At 38.0% G+C, this 18,766-nt stretch overlaps 2 protein-coding genes and 4 non-coding genes across 7 annotated transcripts in view; 1 reads left to right on the forward strand and 5 right to left on the reverse strand.

Annotated features, from left to right (window-relative positions):
* miga2 (mitoguardin 2) overlaps nucleotides 1–18,766 on the reverse strand; it is a 21,782-nt gene continuing 3,016 nt past the window's right edge. The window contains exons 1-16 of one of the 2 annotated variants that reach the window (XM_055052557.1): nucleotides 10,928–11,190; nucleotides 9,414–9,621; nucleotides 8,840–9,050; nucleotides 8,628–8,743; nucleotides 8,393–8,513; nucleotides 6,819–6,946; nucleotides 6,505–6,622; nucleotides 6,249–6,355; nucleotides 5,883–5,995; nucleotides 5,513–5,585; nucleotides 4,735–4,821; nucleotides 4,535–4,633; nucleotides 4,319–4,453; nucleotides 4,172–4,225; nucleotides 3,967–4,083; nucleotides 1–3,266 (exon numbers count right to left, since the gene is read on the reverse strand). In XM_055052557.1, coding sequence (XP_054908532.1) covers nucleotides 3,057–3,266; nucleotides 3,967–4,083; nucleotides 4,172–4,225; nucleotides 4,319–4,453; nucleotides 4,535–4,633; nucleotides 4,735–4,821; nucleotides 5,513–5,585; nucleotides 5,883–5,995; nucleotides 6,249–6,355; nucleotides 6,505–6,622; nucleotides 6,819–6,946; nucleotides 8,393–8,513; nucleotides 8,628–8,743; nucleotides 8,840–9,050; nucleotides 9,414–9,509 — 1,785 coding nt within the window. In that variant the 5' untranslated portion in view covers nucleotides 9,510–9,621; nucleotides 10,928–11,190 and the 3' untranslated portion in view covers nucleotides 1–3,056. Of the gene's footprint in view, nucleotides 3,267–3,966; nucleotides 4,084–4,171; nucleotides 4,226–4,318; nucleotides 4,454–4,534; nucleotides 4,634–4,734; nucleotides 4,822–5,512; nucleotides 5,586–5,882; nucleotides 5,996–6,248; nucleotides 6,356–6,504; nucleotides 6,623–6,818; nucleotides 6,947–8,392; nucleotides 8,514–8,627; nucleotides 8,744–8,839; nucleotides 9,051–9,413; nucleotides 9,622–10,927; nucleotides 11,191–18,766 lie in introns of those variants that run through there. The other variant, XM_055052558.1, reaches the window with a different exon arrangement.
* st6galnac4 (ST6 (alpha-N-acetyl-neuraminyl-2,3-beta-galactosyl-1,3)-N-acetylgalactosaminide alpha-2,6-sialyltransferase 4) overlaps nucleotides 11,443–18,766 on the forward strand; it is an 8,045-nt gene continuing 721 nt past the window's right edge. Inside the window, exons 1-4 of the mRNA XM_055052564.1 lie at nucleotides 11,443–12,432; nucleotides 13,365–13,774; nucleotides 16,112–16,219; nucleotides 17,805–18,016. Coding sequence (XP_054908539.1) covers nucleotides 12,211–12,432; nucleotides 13,365–13,774; nucleotides 16,112–16,219; nucleotides 17,805–17,991 — 927 coding nt within the window. The 5' untranslated portion in view covers nucleotides 11,443–12,210 and the 3' untranslated portion in view covers nucleotides 17,992–18,016. The remainder of the gene's footprint in view (nucleotides 12,433–13,364; nucleotides 13,775–16,111; nucleotides 16,220–17,804; nucleotides 18,017–18,766) is intronic.
* Nucleotides 14,651–14,744, reverse strand: trnai-uau (transfer RNA isoleucine (anticodon UAU)). The gene is made up of 2 exons: nucleotides 14,707–14,744; nucleotides 14,651–14,686 (listed from the first exon to the last, which is right to left on the reverse strand). It is a non-coding gene; the product is annotated as a tRNA-Ile (tRNA).
* On the reverse strand, nucleotides 14,954–15,047 carry trnai-uau (transfer RNA isoleucine (anticodon UAU)). The gene is made up of 2 exons: nucleotides 15,010–15,047; nucleotides 14,954–14,989 (listed from the first exon to the last, which is right to left on the reverse strand). It is a non-coding gene; the product is annotated as a tRNA-Ile (tRNA).
* trnai-uau (transfer RNA isoleucine (anticodon UAU)) lies at nucleotides 15,249–15,342 on the reverse strand. The gene is made up of 2 exons: nucleotides 15,305–15,342; nucleotides 15,249–15,284 (listed from the first exon to the last, which is right to left on the reverse strand). It is a non-coding gene; the product is annotated as a tRNA-Ile (tRNA).
* trnai-uau (transfer RNA isoleucine (anticodon UAU)) lies at nucleotides 15,563–15,656 on the reverse strand. The gene is made up of 2 exons: nucleotides 15,619–15,656; nucleotides 15,563–15,598 (listed from the first exon to the last, which is right to left on the reverse strand). It is a non-coding gene; the product is annotated as a tRNA-Ile (tRNA).

The raw sequence follows: 18,766 nt of genomic DNA on the forward strand, positions 1-18,766 counted from the left end.
TTTAATAACAAAAAATAAGTTTTAATACGGAGGATGTAAATCAGTTTACAGACAGTGCAATACAACAATAGAAAAGACAAAAGGCATGAATGTAGACACATGTAATGTAGAATACATTAGTCGGGGTTGGGGGCGTAATAAACATTTTGGCCTTCTGAAACCCTCTTTAAAGTTTAAAATCATCTAAACATTCCAGCCCATGCATAAATTGTAATTCAAATATTTTTTTATTTTTTTTCTAATTAGAACTTAAAATATCCAAGAAATCAGGTTGAGCTTGGGTCTACATGTTCAATGCTATGCTGATGCATTTTAAAGAACTTACACTGTGAACATGCAAAAGCAGTTCATTTGTTCAGAAAAGGGGAAGGGAAAGAAAACTCTCCGTAATGCATACAAGTTATACAATAAAAGCATTTCATCTCAGATCATATCGCGCAAAGCAAAACTAAAACAATTTCAAGATGGGCACTTCAACAAAACCTTGTGATTGTGCAAAATTTTTGTCATAATATACTTTTTTCTTTTAAGATAATTTTGCTAGACTGTACAGCAGCTATATGCTCCATTTTATACATACAAGTCATGTGTTGCAATAAATAATCTGACAATTTGTACATGGGAACTCTCACACAGATGTTTACGAAAAGAAATATTCTCTACCTCATCTTCCTGCTAAAGTGCATATTGGTTAAAAACGCAAAGCTGCAAACCAAAACATTTACTGCAGAAATGCCTCGCCCATTTGGAGCTCTGGTTCAAGTCAGACTGCTGTCCAATAAAAGCAACAGTACAGACGATGCGCAGTCAGAATAGTACAAGAGGATTAACAGCGTTTCTCAGCCATAAATTTAGGAAGTGCATCAGAACAACTGCAGGGTTTGGATCATCACTGCCACAAAACAGAAGTAATAACATCAAAGAGCTATTGGTCTGATAAATTACTGAAATAAAATTGTAACCAGATGGAAACTTAATCGCTGCACTTCCAGCAATTCGAATAAATATAGATATTTGATGATCTATTTAATGAAGTCAATTTAATATCTGAACTATAATGTGCCTCCATTTTTACAATAGTAGCACTAGTAGTAAAGGATTACACAAGAAAGGTTAATTTAGTGAGGCAGTTTGTTGCCCAATTTGGCTTTCTGTGACCCAGAAAACTTTGGGGCTTCCATCAGTGCACTTAGGTAAGCTACAACTCTGTCCTTCACTTACGAGCCTTCATGACACCAGAGTCATTCTACCATTTGGCACCATCTCAGTTTAATGTGTGCGTTGCAGTGATTTGAGGGTGTGTTTGCAGTTAGTATAATTTCTCGGAGGGTTTGAACTTGTAAGATGTTCTTGACTAAATGTAGCACACAAAGAGACAAACATTGATGCAGTTAAACCCAATTGCAGAAAATCTAATTTAGGATTCCAAAAGTATACTTTCCAATACTTGGTGCTATTGTTAAATATTTTAACACTTTAAACTTTGTCTCTTAACATATTCCATTTAGAAGACTAAAGATACTCTCAAGGGGTACTGTTTGATACCAATCGAACACTGACAATGAAATTGCAAAGTTCCACTGTAGGATTTCACAAAACTTTTTTTTAAAGCACATGCAAGAAGATAACTAACTTTGAATTTGTTTTTATGTGGGGACAGTGACATTACAAGAAGCAGAAGAACTGAGTTGATCAATTCTTCTGAAACATTTCAAGTTGCACCGAGCTGCATGGAGTGTTAACTTTGCACATTTGAGTCCAAGTTTGAGAGAAATGACTGATTCTACCATGGGTCTCGCCTGCACCGGTCCTTTTTACAGCTTCCGTGTTTCATTGTTACCAAATTTTCCTGAAATCCATAAAAGCGTTCTGACATAAGGCTCAAACTGTTTTGCTGTAGCTGGATAGAGTGGTAGCATTTACCTTTGAAGAGGGAATTTGATTAAAAACACACCTGAGGTTGAACAGATAAATAGGTGTAAATAAAGGAACTTGGATCAGGCAACTTGAGTGATGTCACTAGGGGCATTATGCATGGGAGCTCGTTTTTGAGAGGGCAGATTTTATCTTAAGTAAAAATCACATAACTAAACAACAAAAATACCCGACACAACACATTCTATAAATGATAAGCTATATCTAAACCGATTTAACAAAAAGCTTGGTCAGCAGCTTTAAAACTGAACATAATCTAAAAATTCAATCATGTTGATTGTACATTTGTCGAAAAATTTGTCACAAATCGTGTTACATGACAAATTTTTTTGGATGCCATTTTCAGTTTTTCTCTGATTTGAAACTTATGCTTTATGCTTGTATTTAGTTGTCATTGTATGGCAGTCCGCAAAAGGAATAATCAATTCAAATTCAAACTAAAAGCCAAATCAGATTGTGAAATACCAGTTTTAGATTATTTGTTCAAAACCCCATCTCAGATATGTCTCAGTGTTATTCAGCTCAATGGAACTCCTGGAATAAAGGATGATTTAGGGACAATTAAGGTGACGGCCATCTTGCCTCAATAACCATAAGCAGCAGCGATTTCATTAAGAAATGACCTTCAATTTTTCACATAAAATACAAAAGCACGTTCTCTCTTTGCTCGTCAGAGTGAAGGCAGGTATTCAGCCCGAACCCACAGGTGATGAACACAGTTCTCAGAAGAATTTCATTTGGGTCACTAGAAGGCAAAGTCCTCTTGTGTTAGAAGTGTTTGTCAGCCGTGTTTTCACCAAGTATCTGAATCACCCCAGGCAGAGGTAGAGGCAGGAACAAGTCCTCACACGTCTGTGATAATTTGATTACAGTCGTCAGTCTGGATACTCAGCAAAGCGGCAACACAAGGGACAGGAGGAATCCAGGACCCAGACGCTCTCCTTCATTAGCAGGAACAAGGAGACCTGGTGAAATAAATCCGATGACATGTAGTTGTGTTTAAGAGCACAGATGGAGAAAGGGATGAATAATTGACTGAATAATGCTGGTTCTCAGTGCATAACAGAACAAGGGCTCGGTGCAGAAATCAACACGGAGTTCAGACTCTTTGTCAAAGCGCTTCATGACACTTTGTTGGTCCCGTAGGAGCCCTCAGCGTCTCTGGGCATAGCTCCGTTGAGCTCCAACAGACTGTCGATTCCCAGATAGCCCAGTAGGATCTCACTTCTGCGGTGGGAAAGTTTCAGGATGTCCTCAGCCAAGCACTGCTCGGAGGTGAAGCGGACCTTATCGTGGTCGAACATATCTTTGAGGTACTGCACTATTTGTTGCTGCAGGTAAAAATGAGAGAAGATGACATACTTTTTATATCATAATAAGAAACTTACACATCAGATTTCTGTAGCTCCTGGGGAGCTGCGAGAAGACAACTCAGTTACTTCAAGAAAATCGAGCTGCACTTTTGTGAAGCAATTCGTCTGATAAAGAACCAAATTTACATGTTTTATTGACATCTAGTGGCAGAAAGGCAAACTGCAACCATCTGAATTACCTTAGGATTTTTGAAGTGAGGTTCGAAACGGTTAATATCTCAGCTGCAGTAAATAACTTTCATCTAGAACTGGGTGAACTCAAAATGGAGGTGATAGTTATATGATTTTCTCTGGTCTATTACAAGTTTGAATCAGTATTTAGTGCCTTGATTTCTTGTTTGGGTGGATTTCTGAATTTAAGACACCAAGAAAGTCTTCTACTTCAGTATAGATATGAACTTTTTGATACTTTTAAAAGGTACAAAAACTTTAAGAATCTTGAACTATCACGTTCAGTGTTAAGGACTGACATTGAAAAGCTGTTGTCTTTATAGGCAAGTATATGTCTGATTTTCAGTTACTCATCATAAATCATAAATTCTAAATACAAAAAGTTTCAAAGTGGGAACTTTGCTTGAAAGTTTCTTTACTTGAAAATTAAATTTCAAAATTTCATTTTGAATTTTTTTTGTCTTGTCTGTGTATGCTCTGCTCTCACCTTGAAAATTGTGCAAACCTCACTCAGGTGCTGCCTTGGTCCCAAAAACCCAAAAGCTAAAACTGGGCTCACGTGTTCTGATATGGCATAAAAGTGGGCGATAAACCCATCGGGAACCTACGGAGTGCAGTTAGGACAAGTATTTAGAAATCTACATCAATAATAAAAAGAAGGCAGCGAAAAGATTTGGATCAGTTAGGCTCACCATAAGAAGTCGCCTTTTAGCTTTCAACACTGACCAGCAGGCGGTCGCCAGAGCCTGAGAGGAAGAAGAAAACATCCCTTAAGAGAAATTGTCAGAAAATGCATGCTGATGGTAAATGTGCTTCAGAATATAAGTGTGGAAATTAACCGTTTCTTTGAAGCTGTCAGACAGCCAGCGGTTCCTCAGAACGGCTAACACAGAGGAGGGCGGGCTCTCCAAGTCCTCGAATGCATCCATCAGAATAAAGTCCAAAACTATGTCAAAAAAGTTCATACACACCACCTGCGGCGACCAAAGAACCCAACGGTATTTAGCTATTTCAGGTAGAACATTTTAAATGATCAGAGTAACATGAGCACTCACCCCTCGACCCTCCAGCTCCATTTTTGTAATGGGCCACGTTTCTTCTCTCTGGGTGTAAAGCAGCATGTCTTCGTAGCTCTCCAGGAAGGCTTTGGGACTCTGGGTCACCACATAAATGTATAAAATATTTAGATCTCTTTAAAAAATAGAAACAAAGCAGGTTAATTTATCCATATCAAAGTTAATTTATTCACTCATACCTTGTTAGCCTTAACCATTAACCCTGCCACCATCTGTTTCCCTGTCTCCATAAAAAACGTGCGGTGAGTTTCATCTAATAACAAGACCTGTACAAAAAAGAAAAACATGAAATATTACAGTTAGTAACTTAGTTGGATGCGATACATAAATATTATCTACATTTTTATGTTGCTGCAATTACAACTGTGCTTGTTGGCCAAAAGGTCTGAACCTGAGCTCCTACTGGGCTCCTTGGTTTTCATGACCATGCAACTGGTTACACTGGATTTGATTTTATTCTGGTGTTCAAAGACATCATTTTTGTGGTTCTGATATATTTTTTCTGTTTAAAAAATTCTATCAGTTTTTTTTTAAACAGAAATTAAAGCAGACATTAATACAATTCTGATGAATGGCTCAAAGTCAAACTGAGATCTAAAATGATTCTAAATTATAAAATTTTCCTCTAGCTACCAGTTTATTAACGTCATCTAAAATTTGGAACATTCAGTCACTGATAGCATTTATCCCACTTTACAATGACATTTTAAATAAATAATGCACTTCAAATAAACACTTCATATCTCTAGCTGTACAGTTGTTCACAAAAAAGTACGTGAAGACTCTTGGTTTTATCTATTTTAGCAAGTAGGACACACTAGGTGATTCTTTTGTCCTGGTAGCTTTAGTCAGGACTTGGCTCAAGGAAAGAAACCTGAGGAGGCTCCTGTCTGCAGGTGCACTAACAGACAAGGAGTAGAATAATTATAATAATGACTCCTGTGCGCAGGAACATACCTGGAATGCTTGTCTCACACAGTGAAGCTTGGAGAGGAAATCCTGGTCACTGTAGCATTCAAGTAATTCAGACCTGGCAAAAAGACAGAGGAAGAGTGAATTTCAGACTGTTGTTTGGAGGAAAACAAGTTACATTTTCCTTTTTTTAACCACTTGAGGGGAGTAGGATGTGACAAAGAAATGAAATATTCAAACGCTCAGCTTATGAAGGAAAGTTTGGAGCTCTTTTAGTGGAAAATCTAAAGTAATTTAACATTTACTGCAGAACAGGTGAGGGTAACTGCATAGGAATAATTTGACGTAATTTATTACAGAAATAGGGACCAAAAATATTCTTACTTCTACAAAATAAATAATCTACAATGGTTACCTTAAAGTCCTGTACTTCACTCTGCCTTCCTGCACCAGAGACAAGGCTTCTTCATACAGAGCCGCTGGCTTCATTGGTGGGTAGATCTCATTTAAAGTTATATTTTCAAACAGCTGCACAGAAAAAATTGTTTATAGAAATTATTTTTTAATTACAAGAATGGAGAACATGACAGCATTTCTTGGTGTCATATACAAACAGCATGTCGTGCTAACAAGAGCTTAAAAAAACTTTTTTTGTCAATTCTTTTTTTAATTACTCTTTATTTTTTTGTATAAAAACAGGTTTAAGTGCAAGTTTGCGTTTCGAGTGCACATGCCGACACACAGACAAGACGACTTTCACTTGTTGAGGAGAGCGGCTCACCTCTGCAGCAGAGAAAAACGAGTCATCAGACGAAACAGAAGCCGCATCCTCGTTTTGCAGCCGGTGGAAACTCTCTACGCGAGGCAAGATCAGAGTTCCTTCGCTCTCTGAAAACGGACAGACAGAGAGCGAAGAACACAACAATATGGGTAACCAAGAATTAAAACTGCAGTTAACTTTTCAGATCCTGATTTCATTGATGATGTCAAACACAGTTATTTTGAATTTTTGAAAAGTACATCTTGAAGCTGGTTACCAAAGTCGGCTAGCACGCTCTCCGCTGGGATGCTGCCGCCAAAATCCTCTTGCAGGTTGTACGCCCTGTGCAGGAGTGTCTCCAGCTTCTCTGCAAACAGTTTATTACGACCTTCGTTCTAGAAGCAAGATGGAAAATAAGATTTTTTTTTTTTTTTTATGGTATCATGAAAAAAGGTTTTATACAATTCATGTTCCACACCAAATCTGGCAATGCTTCACTGAGGAAAGGAAAATATAAAACAATCCAGAAATATAACTAATTCAAAAGAGCCACAAGTGTTTAAAACATGGTTTTCTAGCAGCAATGGTTACCGTGAGAAAGTCTCCACATGCCGCTCCCTGCAGAGCAAGGCTGCTGTTACTGGAGGCCGAGTTGCCCTGGTGACGAATGTTTAAGGCTTGTTCCCACTTTCGCAGTGCTTCATCAAACAGCTCCATCCCTACAGAGCGAGAATCAAAAAAAAAAAAATAAAATCTGTTTTACAACAAAGCATGTTTAAGTATTACCTGCTTCACAGATGCGATACACACATCTAAAGGACAAAACCCGGCACCGCTGTGGACTTTCTTATCCACGACGGATCAAATGAGAAGCGCTTCTAGTGGTAAACTGGGGTACCAGTGCAAACTGGTTATGAACTAATTACTTACATATGCATTACTAATGTCCCTGTAACTCACGATGTCTGTCACGTGACCAGAGTTTGACTTTAAGTTTTCAACAAACCGCATTGGACTGGAGAGGAAATTAGTCACATCATGCAAATAAAAGGTGCCCATTATTCACATTTTGATTTGAACGTGTTGGTTTACAAGAGCTGCGACAGACTGGCGACCTGTCCAGGGTGACCCCGCCTCTCGCCCGGAAAGCAGCTGGAGATAGGCACCAGCAACTCCCAACCCCGCTAGGGATAAGGGTGAACAGAAAATGGATGGATGGGTTTACAAGAGCCAAAAGCCAACATGGTTTTGTCCGGTGAGTCTCTGAGGCCTTAATCAAAAGATGTAGGTGGAATTTCACTGCAGACAAAATGTGCTTGGATCGTTCTGGGTTAACATGTGGTCATTCGTTGGATTTTTACTTTTCATCTGAGTGTCAGCGAAATAATTCTTGAATGAAATTGCGCTGCTGTATTTTTTTATACCCTTGGTGTTTTGAGTTATTAGTCTGCTTTCACTTTTAAGGTTGTTTTCCTGTATGTGTTCTGATACTTTACAATTTTTGTCCACAATTTTACCAATTCCCCACATAAACATAGGCATTTTCCAAACATGTTTGATTCTTTCCACAGAATATCCCAAGTTTCTGAAGACAGTTTTGCAGGAAAGAGAAATGATATTTTAACAGTTTGGTTTCTTATCATTTTGTTTTGTCTCTAGTCAAAAGCAAAACTAACAAGCTCAACACAGAACATTATGTATCCAGTCCCTGAAGACAGTTTTTCTTTGCACAGACTAAGCAATGTCTAGGTGCTAAGACAGCACTTTTTTTCTGTGCTGCAAAGACAAAAAATGGTGACATCCAAGCACTGGTCCTCGTTTAGAGGGAAACATAAAAATATAAATTGAAACATCAGCATAACATCAGCTCTTTACGTTCCTGCCGAGTGGCATAAAGAGTGTTATGTTTCTCCCACTGAAAGGTTATTGTGGCAAGCTCCAACATGGTAGAAGAAAATGATTGAGAAATGAGATGCAAACAGCAAAAAAATAAATAAAGGAAAAAAAAATCAACCCTCAACCCAGTGAATGCATCAACAAATTCTTTGAACCTTCGAGATAATTTTGTTTATATACTAGGAATATAACTTTTTATGACTCTAATCTATCAAAAAACAAAGCAGAGAATAACTTTCAAGGTTCATGAATATCACATGACAACGCACCCATCAAATACAGGTTCTCTGCATTAGCATCCTCCACTGCTCCTGATTCTTCCACCACAGGCTGCGCCTCCCATGGAGTGGAGGGGTTAATCGGCTGATTAGGAGAGTTTGGGACTCGAGTCTGTGTCAGAACAAACCACACAGACATATAGACGTCAAACACACAGGCGAAAAATGGGAGAAAAGAAAAAAAAGACATGCAAACGGTGGAAAAACCATGAAGTATGAAACTAACAGATGCCAAGCTGTGTGAGGAACTTGAGTGTTTACTGGGAGCCAGCGAGGAAATGCCACTCATGGTGTCATTGCTCCGAGAGCTGGGGCTCATCACCTGGCGGCTGGTAATGGGGCCTGTTGCAAACAGGATGTGACAGATGCTGAAAGGACGTTACCAAACAGCTGCAAGTTACAGTTACAAAACTCCCACTATTAGTTTTTGTTGCAAACCTCTCTTCAGAGATGAAGGTCTTCCTGTCTTCAGCAGAGCCTCGGGTATTCCCACGGTCTTCGGGCCCTCCTTCACATGGTCTGCCTGTTTCCTTTTCCTGCCTCTTCTTTTCAGCTGGTGAGCGGTCAGGGCCAGCGCTACGCTTCCGAGTGCCGTCGCAAACAGCACCTTCTTCAGGCTCGGGGAAAGCTTCAGCTGAGAAAAAATTGACTGAAAGCAGGAAGGATGGAGAGAAACGGCAGACTTCAGGAATTGTATTCATTGTCACGACTAAAAAGGAAAAGATTGAAAAATAAAAATCTTGGTTTCAGCCCTTTTATTGTGACAGACATAAATAGAATTAAACACCCAGTGAGTTGCCTTAGGAAATCATCTTATCAGTGAAGACAGTCCAACTGTATGTACGTAATCTCAGCATAAACACAGCTGTATGGTGACGGCCCCAGGCATTTGCTGGATGACATTACTGAACAAGCAGCATCTTAAAGCTAATGCAAAATGTGACAAAAGAAAAATCAAAGTGGCTTGAAAACATCTGTGAGTAAGTGTAACAGTTATCACCAAAGGCATTACCTGTCCAAATGCGGAGTAGAGAAAGACCGGTATCTCTGCCACAGTCATGGCCAAAGCCTGGGCGACAGACATCCCGTCTGGTTGTCTCAGTGACATTTCAAGAGTCCCTCACATCCACCAAATGTACGGTTTCCTTTCTGCTCTCAGACCAGCCAACACTCAGCTCGCTGATCACACTCTCTGCTGTCATCCACCCCTGGATCTGTACCTGACAACAGACACAACAACACGTGAGACACAATTTGTGTTCAAATGGACATGACAGCAGTGGTGTGATACTTTCATAGATCGTAAAATACAGTTTTAAAAAATCTAGAGAACATCGACAGATGCCACTTAAAACTCATTCAAAAATAATCGATAAAAGTTGCATTTGAGCCGACATTTATAGGCGTAACATCATGTGAGCTGAATGACATGTCAATGAGGGATTTGAGCCATTTGACGCAGGAGTTTTGGAGAACGAATGCATTGAGAAGTTCCAAGATAGGAGATCTTGAGGAATGGACTTGGACACTGCTGCAGGTATTGATTAGCATGGCAAAAGCATTAGGGAACCAATTGATTTCCTATTTGGTCAAGAACAACACTTTAAGGCCACAGTAATTATTCTGAGTGATGTTCAGTTTAGAAACAGAGGATAAAAGACAATGTTTATATATGTTTTGCAGATGATACAACCACAACCAGCAAAGCACACGTATGATGTAGAGACCCAGACTAATCTGTGACTTTAAGCAATAGCTGTCAGTTTAGCACTACATATTGTGGATCCTCCTCTATTTGTAGGAGGATTTCCATTTTATTAGGACCTCCACGTATTGATCCATTCTGATGCATGTGAAATGGCTCAATCCATTGCTAAATAATATCAGATACAGGGTACAAATACATACACTTATAACTAGATTCTTTGCTTCATGGCAAACAACAAGTGATTTGATTCAAGCTCAGGAAATCAAGCTTGGATTTAAAAGCAGAGCAACTTGAGAAGAAACGAGCTTCTTCCCCAGCCATCAACACTGATAGTGCAGACAGCGCGACAGCCTGCACTTATTAATCTGGAGCTACTTCCAGTGTCCCCGTCTTCAGATAAAAGCTGCCGTTTTTAACCAAATAGCGAAAAGTATGAACAAATCACAGAACGGTTCCGCATTCGGATGCTTAAAAATGAGATTGAAACTAAAATCAAGACACAAATATCAGAAAACGATACTTAAATATCATCATGAATTTCTACATAAAATACACAACAAGACTAAACTCTGGGTTAAAATAAGAAACTGTTAAACCCAGGGTGAAATCAGTTGGGGACAGCTCTGAAATGTCCACTATGCTAACATTAGCTAGCTCATTTCGCTGGCCTCGACCATCGGTCAGTTCCCCTCACGGCATCAGGGAATGACTCGGTCGATGGAGCTCTGAACTGACACCTCGCAGGTGTCAGCAGCAACCAAAGTACAGTAACACTGACCAACAACTAATAACATAATCCCTCTCCGACACCAACATACCGTCAGCATCCAAGACGTCAGAGAAGGGCATCCCTAAGTCACCGTCAGTGAAGGCAGCACGGCATTGTTTCAGGGCGGGACTCTGACAATACACGGATGTTTGACACGCCCTTCGGCCAATCGGAGGAGGATAGTTGTGGATGCACCTTTACTTAGCGAATAGTAAAAAGGAAGGGAGGGACACAGACTACTGGAGCCAATCAACTTGCAGGTGTTTTGTTGCAAGTCTAACGATGCAGAAAATGATAACAGATCGAATTTTCCTTTACTCTTCCGTACGCAACAGCATTTTTTAAACTTTATTGTCCTGACATTCAACACAAATATTTATTTATTGATAATGTTTTCGTGTGTTTTTTTAACCCATACTTAAACACATTACTTATCTATTGAAATGAAGTCAGTCGAAGTCAAAAATGTTTGTAAAGGTTATTAAAATATATGAGATGCAAAATATAGAATTATTTAAATAAAAACACATGGAACTTTTCATATACTCAATATGCACCGTTTAACAACACAGCTAAGTGACAGAGTAACTAAGTTTGTATATATTTTGAGTATTGACGGTTAAAATAAAGGTGAAAGACCTTCAACCCACCAGACTAGTATTTGAAAAACATTGGCATCAATTTATTCTACACATTTAAATTTTACACACAGTCATTAAAGGTAGCAGAAAGCCACTGCCTGTTAGTGCACGGCCGAAATAAGCGCGGTTGTAACATTTGCTTCCGATTTTGTCAATCATATTTCAGAATAAAAACATGTTTACTTCCCGAAACCGTAGCAGACGTCGTTGGAGTGAAAATTTATGAATATGTATGCATTTCCACACAGATGAAAAACACTTCTGCTAAATATAAAATGAAAATAAATGCAGTATTTACCTTCGAAATCGATTTGAAATTTTTAATTTGAAAAGAAATTCCGGTTGCGGTTTTTTTCGTCTGAAATCACAGCGCTCTTACAAAAGTAGTTGGGCAGATCTTTGCCAGGCCTACACAAGAAGAAAAACTATTATAGGAGAGTTATACATACAAACACAGGTAAATAAGAACAACAAATCTGTTCTCTGCCGGAGGATGAAATGTAAAGTTATGACTACTGGAAAATGAACCTAAACTCCACTGCACGGGCTACAGGAAACTTCCTGATACAAAAATCCCTCATCACCATGATTCCGAGTTGTATTTCTCACCCCTTGGAGTTACGCAAAGTCTGAGCTTTCTGGATGGAGAATGTGTTACGGCTACGGAATAATTTACTCCTGCTTTTGAGACATGTGCACAGAAGAATGTAGGGCAGCAGCTTTCAGACATAAGCTGCTGCTCCTCCATATGCGGCCGAAGCAGATTCTTCGCCTGTGGTTCTCCATGTTCACCCTGACCCTCCTGCTGCTGTTCTGGTTTGGAGTGTCGATCACACGGGACAGTTCTTCACCTGCCACACAAAACTCATCACTCAGGGGCTACAGCAGGGTCAGCCTGCAGAGACAGACCAAGGTGAGGCGGGTGATGATCCAAGACAAGAAGGCCCACATAAAACTCTCATTCATGAGCCTGTTGGGACAAGTTGAACTGATATAATCAGCTAAAAAATTTAAAAAAAAAATTTAACTTTCTGTATATGCTGAAATATCTGTGAAAAAGATATGTTTTGATGCTATGTAGGTAATTGCATTTTGTTTAATTTTTTTTTATAGATTAACTTTTTAATTCGTATACTAAAGTCACTAGTCTTAAAAGTTGAAATGTTTTTTTTTTTTAAAAAAACGCACATGAAAAATGATTTGATGTGCTGCTGAGTGCAAAAACCTCACAATTTCTCCACACTTTTATAACTCATTATTAAGCCTTTATTCAAAGCTTGAGAAAGTTGGCTGTTGGGACCCCACTGGGAGTCGCAGATCAAAAAAATTGTGCAGTTGAGATATACTCTAAAAATCAAAGTAAATAACAAAAATTGTAATGGTAAGAACACATTTTTGCTATAATTGTTGGAAGAGATGCAAAACGTAAGTTTTTGAAATGGATAAAACTGTAATTAATTAGCTCTTTATGTTGTGTTGCCTCTGAGGTTATGCTTGCAAAACAATTGCCAGGGATGAAAAGTTTAATCCACTGTAATGATTAAACTTGATTAAAGTGATTAAATGGTCAAAAATTATTAAGTTATACTGCATTTGAACAATACATTGCTATTTATGAAAACTTGGTCAGTTAACACAGTCATTTCTCACTCTTTTAGACGCTCAGGCTAAGTTATAGTTTAATGCCAAACAGAATTCACTGTGTATATATATGTGAATATATATATATATACAAAATTTTATATATATACACACAGACATAATCTATTGTCTTTTGTTGATTTGATCAGTTGATTCTGGCTGAGGTGTAACAATGTCTAAATCTGTCTTATCTTCTCTCTGCAGTTTCTGGATGTTCACTATAGCCACTGTGCCGTGGTCTCCAGCTCCGGTCAGATGCTCGGCACCGGTGCTGGAGATGAAATTGACCGAACGGGATGTGTGATCCGCATGAACAATGCCCCCACCAGAGGGTACGAGAAAGACGTCGGGAACCGTACCACCATTCGGGTTGTGTCTCACACCAGTGTTCCTCTACTGGTAGAAAACCAGCGGTATTACTTCAAGCAGTCCACCGATACGATTTATGTATTTTGGGGCCCCAAAAGGAACATGAGGCAAGATGGAGGAGGAATTATTTTCAATGTTCTGCTGAAGCTGGCCGTTAAGTACCCGAAATTGAACATGTATGTCATGACCCAAGACAAGATTGAGTACTGTGACAAAGTGTTTCAGAATGAAACTGGAAAAAACAGGTGGGTTTAGTTTCTCAGCTGAGTAAGCAATAAATGTTAAAATTATCAAAATGAATAAAATGTTAAGGATTACAAACCACATTTATCAGAGTTCCTAAAACACTTTTTCATAGATTTAAGTAGCAAAAAAAGAGGGTTTTAATAAACTGAACATTCTAAGTACTGCACACTAAGCAACAACTACTGTAGACTATGACAAAGGTTCAGATATCTAACACATATCTGTTTACTTCACGAGAAGTTTCTCATCTCATTCCCCAACTAACTAGACATAGTTATGAGTTACTTCAGTGCCTAACTAATGATTATTAATTTTTCTCCTTTTGAAAAACATTTGCTCCAGGTGAGGCTCAAATTCAGAACCTCAGCAACGCTTTGCAGTTTACTGTCTTATAGTAAACTGACCATTGCGCCACTGGAGCCTGTGAAAGTTACAGAAAAATGAACAGATTTATGTGACAGAGCATTCTTCGTCCCATTCACCAGGTTTTGTCATCAGGACTTCACAACTATTTCCATTTTGGACAGAGCTCAGCCACGTGCCAAAGAGCCAATATGATAATGTGACTGTTTTCTGACAAAAACAAATACTCCAGGTGAGGCTTGAACTCGCAACCTTTGCATCATTTAGCAGGTCACTGTCTTATAAGTACCGTGCACTGTCCAATTGCACCACTGGAGCCTGCACAAAGTGTTCAAATGTCTGAAAGATATCTGTTCATCTGATAAGCCATTCCTTATGGCATTCGCCATTTTTTATCATCAGATGAATTACTATTGTCATTTTGGACAGAGCTCAGCCATTTGGTAAAGACCCAAAATAAAAAAGTGACTGTTTATATTGTCACTTTACAATGATAATTTTTGCTAAACATTTGCTCCAGGTGAGGTTTGAACTCACAACCTCAGCATTGCTTTTCAGGTTACTGTCTTATAAGTACTGCGCGCTGACCGATTGCGCCACTGGAGCCTGGAAGCATGGTTCAAATCCACAAAATTTACCTCTTTGACCGGCTATTGCTATGGACAAGTCTAGAATAAAACAGAGAGAATTGAAAATAAGATCTATAATTTTCTTTACTTCAGGTTGAATCTTAAATTATATCTATGCTCAACATTAGCTTTTAATGAATTATTAGTAATTTTTTGTAGAGTTTTTTCCAACTATTGAAAAAGATGTGCTCCAGGTGAGGCTTGAACTCACAACCTCAGCATTGCTCTTCAGGTTACTGTCTTATAAGTACTGTGCGCTGACCGATTGCGCCACTGGAGCGTGGAGGTATGGATCAAATCCACAAAATTTACCTCTTTGACCGGCTATTGCTATGGACAAGTCTAGAATAAAACAGAGAGAATTGATAATAATATCTATAATTTGCTTTACTTCAGGTTAAATTATATCTATGCTAAACATTAGCTTTTAATGAATTATTAGTATTTTTTTGTAGAGTTTTTTCTACTATTGAAAAAGATGTGCTCCAGGTGAGGTTTGAACTCACAACCTCAGCATTGCTCTTCAGATTACTGTCTTATAAGTACTGCGCGCTGACCGATTGCGCCACTGGAGCCTGGAAGCATGGTTCAAATACACAAAATTTGCCTCTTTGACCGGCTATTGCTATAGACAAGTCTAGAAAAAAACAGAGAGAATTGATAATAAAATGTAAAATTTTCTTTACTTCAGGTTAAACCCTAACAAATTATTTTTATGCTAAACATTAGCATTTAGTTTTGGATGAATTATTAGTAATTTCTCGTGGAGTTTTTTTTCTCCTGTTGAAAAAGATGTGCTCCAGGTGAGGCTTGAACTCACAACCTCAGCATTGCTTTTCAGATTACTGTTTTATAAGTACTGCGCGCTGACCGATTGCGCCACTAGAGCCTGTGAAGAAGATTTAAATATCGAATACATATCTGTTTATATGTGATGAGAAATTTATCCCATTCAATGTGTTCTTTCATTCAGGCTTCAAAGCTGTTGCCATTATGGACACAGCTCAGCCAAGAATTCACCAACAAAAGTTCACTGGGAACTCCAGTGATCACACCAATCTCTAGCTGACATTGTTATTGCAATTTAAATACTATCACAAAGCAAAATATCTGCTGGTCAGTAATTAATAGGATTTTTCATTTAGGGGCTACTTTTTTGTAACCACCCACAGGTTACTCAGGAGAAAGTTTAGGACAATCTTAATTCAGCTAAAGTTAAAAATTGTGTTTTTGTCTTTTGTAGAACTCAAATGAGTCACAAGTTTAGCATCAACGTTATTGATACTGTATTCAGTCAGTGTACAAACTCTCAATGGCTTTATTGTCTTTATTTCTTTTGTTTAGAATGAAAACTGGAGCATTTCTCAGCACTGGATTTTTCACGATGATCCTTGCTATGGATATGTGTGACAGGATCAGTGTCTATGGAATGATTGATGATAGCTACTGTAGGTAAGTTTGTGATGTTTTTTTAAGTAGTCTGTATAATTTTCATGTTCAGCATCCTCCAAAAATGATTGGCCTGTTTATGATGTATACAAGACCTTAAAAATGGATGTTATGGAGACTATTGCTACCTCTACCCATAGCCCTATCCTGTATTACTTGTGCTAAGTTGTAGATATTAAGATTCCCTTCTGACCAATGGGAGCCAAGAGTGAAGCTGATTATTATTATTATAAATTTTCTTCCATCCAAATAACGCTGCATGACTAAATAACTATTGATGTTCTATTGACGGCGTCATTTTCTGTGCTAAAAATGGAATAAAAATACTAAATGTAACAAAACTGATACAAAAGATATGCTATTCTATGCAGTTGCTTAAAATAGCAAGAATGATATTGAATAGTTATTTTTTGAGGATTTTCTTTTTAACCATCAACATGCATCAAAATGGGCATTACTGTGGTTCTGTTCTTGTACTGTGAGTAACACCACGGTTCTCTTTTGACTTTTTTTCTTGACATGGTGAGAACTAAAAATTCTTTTTTGAAGATTGACTAAGAAAAATTGGTCTTTAAACCATATAAAATTTCTATGATTCATATCATTATGTTTTCCTGGGATACAAACAAGATATTTGCATCCCATAAAAACATAACTGTGGAAAAAAAACAATATCTAATCTGTAGTAACAGATCAGGCTTGAGACTCTGGCAAATGGCAAAGAGCAAAATCTTTCTTTCAGTCGTTTGCAAACGGAGAACACACAGTAACCACAGCACAACAGCTGTACCTACAATGAGTTCTGATTTGGAGCTGCAAGCTCTCACAATATATAGGACTCTCTATACAATGTGGTCACTCACTGGCCCAGAGCCAATTCCAGTCGAACAGGTTAATGCACAGTCACTCTTAACAGGGTATAGAGAGAATGCAACATCCATTCCTAGGGTAAGTTAATTGTTCAGATGATAAACATCTTTGTTCAAAAATAGGTGCATTTCCAAAAATCAGGTTTACTAATGGAACAATTTTGCATAACAAGAACATTATCAGACTTTGTACGTTCACTCAGCACGTAGCCTTAGCTTGTGACATTTTAATGGAGGAATGTGTTAAGCCTTAGGGTTTATTCCATCTCACTACAATTACCTAACCTGTTTATTGTTATCTGTTAAGAAACACTGGCGCCTGATTTTAGTTACTGACAACCTACTGAAACTTTTCCAAGGAGAGGTCAAAAGGAAACCTATCTAACTGATTCTTTAAAGACTCCTTGACCTACATGGTTTAAACAGACTAAACAATACTAGTGTTAAATGACTAAAGAAATAAATAAAATTCTCAAAAGAAACAATAACACAATTTTTACTTCACAATAACATTATGAATTCTTAATTTTAAAAAATCTCCTCTACACCTTGTTGAAGTATGATAAAAGTAATGTTAAGGTGGAACCATCGATTTTCTTAAGTGTGTTCAATTAATTAATGTGTTCAAACTGAAGGATGGATTTTTATGTTTTTCAGCCTTATGTCATGCTTCTACAGTAAATTCTGACCTAAATGTTGAGTTTTTCTCATCCTCACAGCCGAGCCAATCACAGCGACGCTCCTTACCATTACTATGAGCAAAAGGGGTTCAGTGAGTGCAGGATGTATACATACCACGAGTTCACACAGCGTGGAGGACACCGCTTCATCACTGAGAAGGCCATCTATGCCAAATGGGCAACACAGCACAATATACAGTTCAAACATCCTGCATGGAAACTCTGAGAAATGGCGCCCTCATCTCAGATATGTAAGTATCTCAGATATTGATGTTCAAAGACTTTTGTTTTGTTGTTCTTGCTGTAACATTTTTGTGTGCTTGAGTGCACGTGCGTGTGTGAGAAAAAAGTGTTTAGCTGGGCAAAGGGCAGTCATGTCTTTTTCATATATTTGTCACGTGCCTTCATTTTAACACTTACTCTACTTATTTTTTACCTTGAGCTGAAATCTATCAGATTCTTCGAAAGCTACAATAGAGTTTGCAACTTTACGGAGAGGATCTGCAATTGTAATCGTTTCTTTTCAATGTTAGATACGGATGAATTAAGTTTTAATTATTCAAGATATCAAACATTGCGATTACGGAACTCTAGGAAAAAATTACGAGTTTCATTATTGCTTGTCTATTGTTCTTTCTTTGCGCTTGCTCACTACAAGAAACTGTTTTCTTCGCAAACAGTTTCTTGCAAAAGTTTCCATACCAATTGAACTATTTCATAAATTGTCAAATTACAACAACAAACTCCAAAGCTTGTTCTTAGGATTGTATACAGTCAACCAACACAAAGTACTTGAAACTCTGACGTTAAATAAACAGGACCTGCTTTTTTTGTGTGTTTGTTTATTTTCTTTATCAAATAAAAAATATATTTATATAAAACACATTTGTGTTTAAGCAAGTTTACTCTAACAGCCTATATAAAATCCAGTGCAACAAACTTATTTGAAAACTCACATTGATATCTGAAGGATCTGTAGAGACCAACAGCAACCAAAGAGC

This window comes from Poeciliopsis prolifica, unplaced genomic scaffold, assembly GCF_027474105.1.
Source record: "Poeciliopsis prolifica strain line A6 unplaced genomic scaffold, Auburn_PproV2 SCAFFOLD035, whole genome shotgun sequence".
NCBI lineage: Eukaryota > Metazoa > Chordata > Actinopteri > Cyprinodontiformes > Poeciliidae > Poeciliopsis > Poeciliopsis prolifica.